Consider the following 9,056-nt stretch of genomic DNA (forward strand, 5'->3'; position numbering starts at 1 on the left):
GTGATTCAAGACGGAATCTTCCAGAAAGGGTGAGAATGTAACTTAAGCTGCTTCAAGAGGAGGTTCCCCGAATTATTCTCAGGAAAAAGCGGTTTGATGAGTGCGTGGCACGAGGCCAGCGCTGTGTGGACGTGCTGGGACCCAGGAAGGGGATGTGGAGGGAGAAGAAAAGCAGGAAGGAGTTTCCATGGGGGTTTGAGGCTCAGCAGTGCACAGCCTGCCCTACACATTCCCAAATCCAGGGAGGAAAATCCCAGCCACATCAGTACAGCCAACAGCAAGCACAGGAGGCACCAGCGAACATGGAGTAATGTTGTTTTCACTTGGGGAAAATCTGTTCTTACATAATGCTAAATATAGTAAATTGATTGAAGATAAGACCATTTTGTTGCTTCCAGATTAGTCAGAGATGCTCATCACACTCCCTTTCCTCATTCCTGGCCATCGAGGAGCAGAGTATGCAAAGCCTTATCTCTCCTGGGGATTCCTCCAGCACCAGGAGCTCTGGGTAAGGTTCACTCATATTTCAGAGCAAAGACAACAATTTCTGTTCCTTGGCCCCTTCAGAAACCAGGGAAAACCAGATCAAATCTTCACTTAAAAGCCTGGTGGGAGAAGAACAATGAGGAAGGAATCATTCTTTCATTTATGTTTAATTTTTAAGGAGTCCAAATATAGCACTGTTACATGAGAAAAATCTCTTCCACAGAAGCAGATTTCCTGTTGAATTCCTTTAAATTCCTTTTGGAAAAAAGGAATCACCCCAAATCAGGAGCCACTCTCCTTTTGCAAAGCCAAGATGAACAGGAGCTGCTCACTGAAGACTTTGTGCTTCATTTTCCAAGAGCAACAAAGGAACCCCCAGTTTTGCTGTGTTTATCCTCAGAATGGATGAACTGACTCTAGGGATGCTCGGAGTGGGCGTGGGAAGGAGATAGATTGGAGAACGACACAGGCAGGACAATCTGAACCAACCTGCTGAAATAATTTGGTTTTCTCCCTGCCCCTGCCATCACCATCACTTATGGATTCTCATTTTTATCAGCAAGAGGACGCACACATAAAAATGGCACCAACTTTGAAAGAACCAACTCAGTGTCTGGTGTAGATGCCCAGATTTGAGCAAGGCAGTGTCTTGTGCTCAGTCTTACACTTCAGACTGTTCTGAACACATTTCACCAGTTCTGGATGGATCTGAACTGAGATCAACATCTCACCTATTCCCTGCCAGTGGGACTGTGGGCTCCTTCCTGATATCTGGGGGATAAATTCATACTTACAGGAAATTTTGCAGGGGAAGTTCTTGTACGCAAGCAGAGAGGATCAATATGATTTACTTACCTAGAAATAAATGTCTTTTATTGTTGTTGTTGCTATTTCCTAGTTGTAATTTCTCAAACAAGTCTATGACTAATTCCTAGTGCTGGCTTTTCACTGGTCAGACTTTAGGCTCACATTCATACGTGTAAATACAAGACAGCTTCCTGCTGTATTCCCCTGCAGAGGGAAAGAGCTACATTCAGCTGGAACTACGAACAAAACCATCACAAAAACACTTGGTAAGGATCCTGAGAGGCACAGGGTACATTCCCTTTCCCCCACCCCCCCAAAAAAAAAAAAAAAAAAAAAAAAATCATGGAATGGTTTGGGTTGGAAGGACCTTAAAGTCCATCCAGTGTCACACCCTGCCATGGGCAGGGACACCTTCCACTGTCCCAGGGTGCTCCAAGCCCTGTCCAACCTGGCCTTGGGCACTTCCAAGGACCTCTCTGGACAACCTATTCCAGTTGCCTCATTTGAAACTTTAAATAAATTGTTGCCTATTCAGTGGTGTTTAGATTCCCAAATGAAAAAGGCTCTGAGAATATTATTCCTTGTCCCAGTCCATAATGACCAACCCACAGGAACCTGGGGTCACTGCTGGGACAGAGTTGTGTGAAGCCTCCTTGGGATCATTTCCCCTTGGGATCATTTCCCCTTGTGTCTGCTCTCCTCAGAGCCACCCCTCATTGTGGTCACCCTGCTTTGCTCAGGGGCTGTATTTAAGCCAGGACCTTTGTCCTTGCCCAAGCCCACTGTGAGGATCTCTGTGCCATGGATTTTGCAGGGCTCAGAGGGGTGGGGTGGGTGTCCAGCCCCACTTCTTCTCCTTTCCCCAAGCCTTACTCTCAGCTGCCCATTCCCAGCTCTTGTCTAGCAGGTGCAAAAGGTAAGGGCAGATCAAACAGCTCTGAGAAAGGCAAACACAGCCTTTCATTCTCTCCAGCATGAGTTTTACTGCTGCTTCCTGGTGACTGCTGTCATCACCCCCTGAGCTGCCCCATTCCAGGCATGGCTCTGAGGAAGAGGGACATGCTCATTGACATCTGTGACTTCAGTGGGCTCAGTCTCACAGACACGGGTAGCTGAAAAACAGGAGCTTTGCTGGCAGTACCTGTGCCCAGGAGCCCTGGGCAGGGACACTCTCAATGTCCCAGGCTGCTCCAAGCCCCATCCAGCCTGGCCTTGGGCATTCCCAGGGATCCAGGGGCAGCCACAGCTTCTCTGGACACCCTGTGCCAGAGCCTCCCCCCCGTCATGGGGAAGAATTCCTCTCCAAAATCTAACTTGTGTGAGGGGTTTGTTTGGTAACAGGCTCTAGCACACTCCAGCTCCTAAATCAGTGTTGGGAGCAGAGGGTTGGGTGAGTTAGGTTGTCCAAGGGGGAGCAGGAGAGAACATTCCCTCATCCTTCCTCGGCTCTGCACCAAATTTCTTCCTTTGGATGGAACTAATTTGGCTCTGCACTTGGAGCCATTTAGAGACAGTAAAGTGAATTTGCTTGCTCTGACTTAAATTGGAGCATTTCTTCATTTTTTCAACTTTGAAATCCAAGCTGAGGCTGGACTTAAAAGCAAGTGGAGAAAATTGGGAGGACCTTTTCCTAAAGAGCCAGCTCTGCTTCTAGAGCTGAGCATGAAAAGGGAGAGGGGAGCAACGTGGAGCACAAATCTCTGTAACTAACAGCCTCCTTTTAAGTTCTGAGCTTCTTCCTTTTCAATAAAGATGCTGGTATTTTAAATGATAACTTGAGTCACTATCAAGGAAGCAAAGTCTGTTAACGGCCAAACCAGGAGATTGCTGTGACTTGGAAACATCTCTGCAACTATTTAATTGCTTGAAGACAAAACAATGAAGCTCTAGAGGAAATTCCGTGAGAATCTCATTCTCTTTTTTCCTGACTTTATAAAAATTAACAAGGTCGTGAGCATCAGTTAAAACATTTATTGGTGGGCAAGGAAAACAGACATAAAACTATCGCTGTCACTATTTGATCTTTCCTTTGCATGTGAAATTTATCTTTATGGTTGTCTACAACTTTACACAAAGCCATTCCAGCAGTTCCTACCTGGAACTCACATGTCTTCTCCCTCCCTCACAAAAATCAGCAAATAAAGATTCCCAAGAAATTGCAAATAAATAAAAATATAGCAGCACTGGTAAATAGAGACCCCAAGACAGAGATCCAGACCATCAGCCCAGTGCTCCACAGAGCAGGAACAGGTCAGCCATGTCCACATGAAACACACCAAGTGTTGAAGTACTTTTGAGGGCAAGTTCTTGAGGTATTTCTCTAAAATAATGCTTTTTCTAATACACATTTTACACCATACTGTGTTAAATAAATCACATACATATTTCTATATAAGGTGACATTTTGGTCCAGCTCCATCCTGGACATAACTTGTTTGCATTAAACAAAATAATCATATTTTTCATTTGACCTACAGGTGACGAACAGGAGAAAAGTTGACGTGGATACAAAATTCACATTATTCACCATAGGAGACCTGTGGCTCTCAAACTTTAAGAGCATGCCAGAATCAAGCTGAAAAGAAGGATAAGAGCAAGTCTGTGCTGCTCTCCAAGTTTTCGCCCTGTGACCTCTATTAAGAAATTTCTTAGGGCCACAGCTAGATAATGTTTTCAAGGGGTGAAAGAGCAAGCTCCAAAGTTTCATGCCAAGCTTGACTGTTGCCCAGGTCATCCCCCTCATGTGCTCACAAGCCTGTGGCTCTCTGGGAATGAAAGAAGAAATGCCAAATGTCCACTCAAGACCAAGGCCTTGGGGGCAGATCTGGCTCTCCATCACCCCAAAGAGCCCAGCCCATCCCAGGCAGCACCCGCCCTGGTGTGACACATGCCAATACTCTCAGAAAGAGGAAAATCCTCCCTCAATATGGATTTACAAGCACATGACAGGTGTAAAAAACATGCAGAACTTCATATGGGTGTGTTGCTACAGAGGAGCATGAATTGACTGGAGTAATCCACTTGTTTGTCCATAAAATCGCCCTGTTGATTGTATGACTCCACTGGAGATAACACTGAGGTGCCCATCAGCACCACTGGCACGAAGGAGAGCTGCTGTGTGCCACGGGCTCTGCCACACACAGTATCTACCCATCCTGGAATCCCAGGATAGTTGAGTTTGAAAGAGATCATCCAGTCCAGCCCCCTGCCCAGGCAGGGTCACCTGGAGCAGGTGACACAGGAATGTGTCCAGGTGGGTTTGGGAGATCTCCTGAGGGAGATCCACACTCTCCCTGGGCGGCTGTTCCAGGGCTCTGCTCTGTTATGGAAAGAGGTTCCTCCTCCTGTCAGGGTAGAACTCGTTGTGTTTTACTTTCTGGCCATTGCTGCTCGTCCTGTCACTGAACAGAGTCTGGCACCATCCTGTGACACCCCTGGGAGGGATTTGTGTGGATTGATGGGATACCCTCTCAGCCTTCCCTTCTCCGGACTGACCAGGCCCAGCTCCCAGAGTCTCTCCTCTTCACGGAGATGCTCCAGACCCCACATGAACATATATTTATACGTATTTTTGTGCTCATTTGTGAGGGCCATATGAAGGGAACTGCTCTTTGGCACCCGCTGAGGGGACATGGCCGAGCCCCCTCACACGGAGGGGAAGCAGGGGGAGATCCCCTCCCGCTGACGGGACCTGCGTGCCCACACCCGAGGGGCGATGTGAAGCGAAAATCGAGCAAACACAGGCGGGAGCGTCATGTCCTCTTCACACGCGACATTTAAACACAACAGTTTGCTGCCGGTTTTTGGTCAAGATACACCAGGCAGAGCACTTGGCCGAGTGCCGGGGGCCGGCCCCTCCCGGAGGCCGGGCGGGAATGGCGCCGCCCCGGCCCGTCCTGCACCGCGGCGCCGGAATGGCGGCGCCCAGCGAGGGCCGTGCGGGCCGGGGGGCTGCGCCCTTCCCGGGCACCGACAACGGCGCCTTCCCCTTCCCTTTCCCCGTCCCGCACGGCACGGCGGGGGAGCCGCCCAAGAAGCCATGCCGAGCCTGCACGGATTTCAAGAGTTGGCTCCGCGAGCAGAGGAAGCAGGCGGCCCCGGGCAGCGCGGTGAGGCGCGGCGGGAGCGTCCCCCTGGAACTCCTGGCGATCCGCGGTCCCTGCAGAGCTCCGTCAGTCCTCCATCCTGCCCCCTCAAGTGGGATGAGGCTGCGTGTTCCCTTCAGCGTGTGAAGGAGCCGGGGACACGGTTCCCTTCAGTGGGAATGGGGTGCCCATCTTCTCCCTGGGGGTGAGGGGGGCTCTGCCATTGCCCCCGCTGAGGGTGTGAGGGCGGCTCTGCTGTGTCCCCTGAGGGTGTGAAAGGGTCTTTGCCTCTTCTCCACAGAGGGTGTGAGGAGGGCTCTGTCATGTTCCGATTGAAGGCGTGAGGGAGACTCTGCAGTGTCCCCTCAGAAGGTGTGAGGGGGACTCTGCAGTGTCCCCTCAGAAGCTGTGAGGGGGACTCTGCCATGCCTCAGAAAGGATGTGAAGGACGTGCTCCATCCATCTCCCCTTCTCACCCAGCGCAGAAGGGCTGTTTGCCCCCCAACCCCGGTGTCCCCTCACACTCCTCTGTCCCTCTGCAGGACGTGGCGGTCGCAGAGGACAAGGAGCCCCCTCCGGACTGTCCCCTGGACAGCGAGCAGCTGGGCCGCAGCACCTGGGCCTTCCTGCACACCATGGCCGCCTACTACCCCGACCGGCCCTCCGGGGCACAGCAGAAGGAGATGAGGGACTTCATCAACCTCTTCTCCAAGTTCTACCCCTGCGAGCACTGCGCAGAGGACCTGAGGGAGAGGTGAGTGGCCTCAGAGGGTTTTTTTTTTTTGAGGGTCTGGGGAAAGGTGAGTTTCCTCAGCAGGTTTTTTGAGGTTTTGAAGGACAGGTAACTGACCTCAGCAGGCTTTTTCTTTTTTAGGATCTGGGGAAAGGTGAGTGTCCTCAGCAGGTTTCTTTATCTGGATGGGCTTGCCAGAAGTGCTGGGCTGCAGCAGCTAGTTTGCATATCAGCAGCTCTTCCTGCACACGGGGTTTGTAGCTACCTGAACTGGTTTCTTCCATTATTGCATCAATCACAGATGCACTTACTCAAAAAACAAACATTTGTCCTCATCTTGTTGAGTTCTGGGCTGCCCCCAAGGCCTCCCTGAGGCGATTTTGGAGTTTTCTCGTTTGAAACGGGCTTGTGAACAGTTGTGGAGTTAGACTGGGACTTAAAATAATTTGGTTTTCAGGAGACAAGTATTCTTCTCCCCTCTAAAATGTCCTGTATTGGCAGTCTCAGTAGTGAAGGCAATGACTGAAATGGGCTGAGGTGTTTGATTTGGTAGAAGGTGTCCCTGCCCGTGGCAGAGGCTTGAGATGAGATGATCTTTAAAGTCCATTTCAACCCAAACCGTTCTGGGATTCCGTGCTAAAGTTTTCTGTTGCTTTCAGTTTCTTTCTCAGAAGTTTCAAAGAATCTGTTTCCCCTTCCCTGTTTGCAGATTAAGGACAAACCAACCCGATACAAGCACCAGGAGTAACTTCTCCCAGTGGCTGTGTCTCCTGCACAATGAAGTGAACAGGAAGCTGGGGAAGTCAGAATTCGACTGCTCCCGTGTGGATGAGCGCTGGAGGGATGGCTGGAAGGATGGGAGCTGTGATTAACCCACAGGGATTGCTCTGGGAATCCAGCAGGGCAGTTCAATCCATGTGGACTTGCTGCAGGGACAGTGGGAGTCAATAACTCTGTTTGTGTGGGACTGATTCAGAGCTGATCCAATGCCAAAAGGAGAATTGCAAATCCTATCCCAATGATATTTTGATAAGTGGTAGCAGTAGTGGTACCTGAGGGGTTGAGGCTGCCAGAAACCTCTGAGACTGGGTCACTGACACACTCATTTCATTATGACATTTCCTGATTTTGGGGGCATTTGCTTGTTTTTTTCTGGCTAGAATTAATTTCCAATGCATCTGATTAATTGTCATTTTAATTTCTGTTGTTCTGATAGAGAAAATTCATGCTGGGTTTTGTGCCAAGTCTGTAGCCCTGGATTTCTCTTCCCCAGATCTCCAACATTTGTTGTTACTCTTGCATCCAATTCCTTTGATAAAAGTCCCAAGGGCGGGTACATTTAATTTAAACACTAAAATCATGAAGCCCAGATTTCTCAGTTTGGTTTTGTGTTTCAACTTATCATGTCAGAGGACAAAACAGAGTCAAAATCATTTCAAGTTCTTCATGTAGGTCATGATCTCTCCCCTTCCTGCACTCCTGGCTGGGAGAAGTTTGCACAAACCCTGACAACAGCAGGGTTTTTTTTTTTTTTTCCTTCCCTGCTTCCTGCTGAGGTTTCCTTGCATGTTTTATTGATCTTCCTTATGTCGTGCCCCAGAGCACACCTGTGAATTTGCCCTTGGGGGGGTTTTTTTGCAAGTTTTGACTGGAAATGTTAATGGTGCTGCTGTAATCAGAGCAGTGGCACTGCTTATCTGAGACTTTGGTCCTCACAACACTGTGCGGGGCTCCTTAGTGGTTAGAGAACCAGTGACACCTTTGGAAACACATTTCAATATTTTATGGCACAGTCAAGTCCTTTAAAAGTCGGGGCTGTTAAATGAATGTGAGGCTTTTATGGACTAATGATTTCTGAACTTTTTATGTCGTAACATTTCTTAACACAAACCCAAATGAACTGATAAAGAGGTATTGCATGAAGGTGTCATTCAGGCTATTAAAAGTGCTCATAAAATTTCCCTATCACCATAGGGGGTTTTCCCACCCCAAAACAAAGCCCTGTTTGCATTAGAGGGGAGAGGACCAACAAAAGGGTTGCAGCCCTCCGTTTTTGCAGGTAAGACCCAACTGACTCAGTTCTGTCAGGACACTTTTAGCAGCTGGGGGCGTGGGCAGGCGTTCCCCTCTGGGTTTGGTTGTGCTAAAGCAGGAATTTTGTGTTCTTCCATTCCAATCTGCCCTCCACCGTTCTCTGTGACAATTTCCTCGCCCACGGGGCAGATGATGAGATTTCTCGTTTGTTTTAGTGTAAAGGAGCAGGCTGCTGAAGCATCTGTCCCATCCTTTGTCACCTTCATCTGCCAGGGGACAAGGCAGGGGAGCTGCACTGCCCTGTGCCAGTCCTGGGATGTGCTGGCCAGGGTCAGGGACCAGCAGGGACACAGGAACCTCCCACCACTCCCTGAGTGCAGACAGGGAAGTGAGGAGGTATCCACCACATTCTGGTCACTTTGTGTGCCTCAAGGAGGTGATGGTGGAGTGCAGGAGGAAAAGCCTGTCCCGTCCTGGCAGAGGTTGGGAAGAGCCTTCAAGCTAAGTCTGTGTCTTTAGCAAATCCTGCCTAAAAATGAGGCCACCAGCTGTGGCCAGGATGCTTTTAGAGCAGTTTCTATCTTTGCCAAGTGGCCATTTGATAAAATCTCTGCTTGCACTCTGTTCTCATGTTTTTTGACTAGACAGAAGAGCTCTGACATAGTTTTTTCTCAGGCATACCCTCACCTCTGTGGACTTGACCATGTGAGGAGTGGGGGGATTTGTTCTGCTGCTTGTTTGTACCACAAGTTTTAGTCTTGGGTAAGGAATTTCCATTGAAGGTCCTCATACTCGTGTACAGAAAACTGTGGATTCTCTATTAACTGCACTTGATTAATTCTAGTTTTAAAAATCTCTCTATTCAAATTATATTTCCTGTTGATGTAAAAAAAATAAAGTAACTGAGTTCA

General features: G+C 48.9%; 1 protein-coding gene across 1 annotated transcript; it reads left to right on the forward strand.

The window, feature by feature from the left end:
- Positions 1-5,168: 5,168 nt before the first annotated feature.
- GFER (growth factor, augmenter of liver regeneration) lies at positions 5,169-9,056 on the forward strand. Its single transcript, XM_066329905.1, has 3 exons — positions 5,169-5,402; positions 5,921-6,132; positions 6,821-9,056. The coding sequence occupies exons 1-3, from the start codon at positions 5,169-5,171 to the stop codon at positions 6,981-6,983; spliced, it is 609 nt and encodes a 202-aa protein (XP_066186002.1). The 3' UTR covers positions 6,984-9,056.

The sequence above is a fragment of the Sylvia atricapilla genome, chromosome 15 (genome assembly GCF_009819655.1).
Source record: "Sylvia atricapilla isolate bSylAtr1 chromosome 15, bSylAtr1.pri, whole genome shotgun sequence".
In the NCBI taxonomy this organism is placed as follows: domain Eukaryota; kingdom Metazoa; phylum Chordata; class Aves; order Passeriformes; family Sylviidae; genus Sylvia; species Sylvia atricapilla.

Excerpts from the sequence above, each read along its gene's own strand:
- GFER (XM_066329905.1), top strand. The coding sequence starts at position 5,169 with ATGGCGCCGCCCCGGCCCGTCCTGCACCGCGGCGCCGGAATGGCGGCG. Across the intron at positions 5,403-5,920 it reads AGGCGGCCCCGGGCAGCGCG|GACGTGGCGGTCGCAGAGGA; the intron begins GTGAGGCGCGGC and ends GTCCCTCTGCAG. Across the intron at positions 6,133-6,820 it reads GCAGAGGACCTGAGGGAGAG|ATTAAGGACAAACCAACCCG; the intron begins GTGAGTGGCCTC and ends CCCTGTTTGCAG.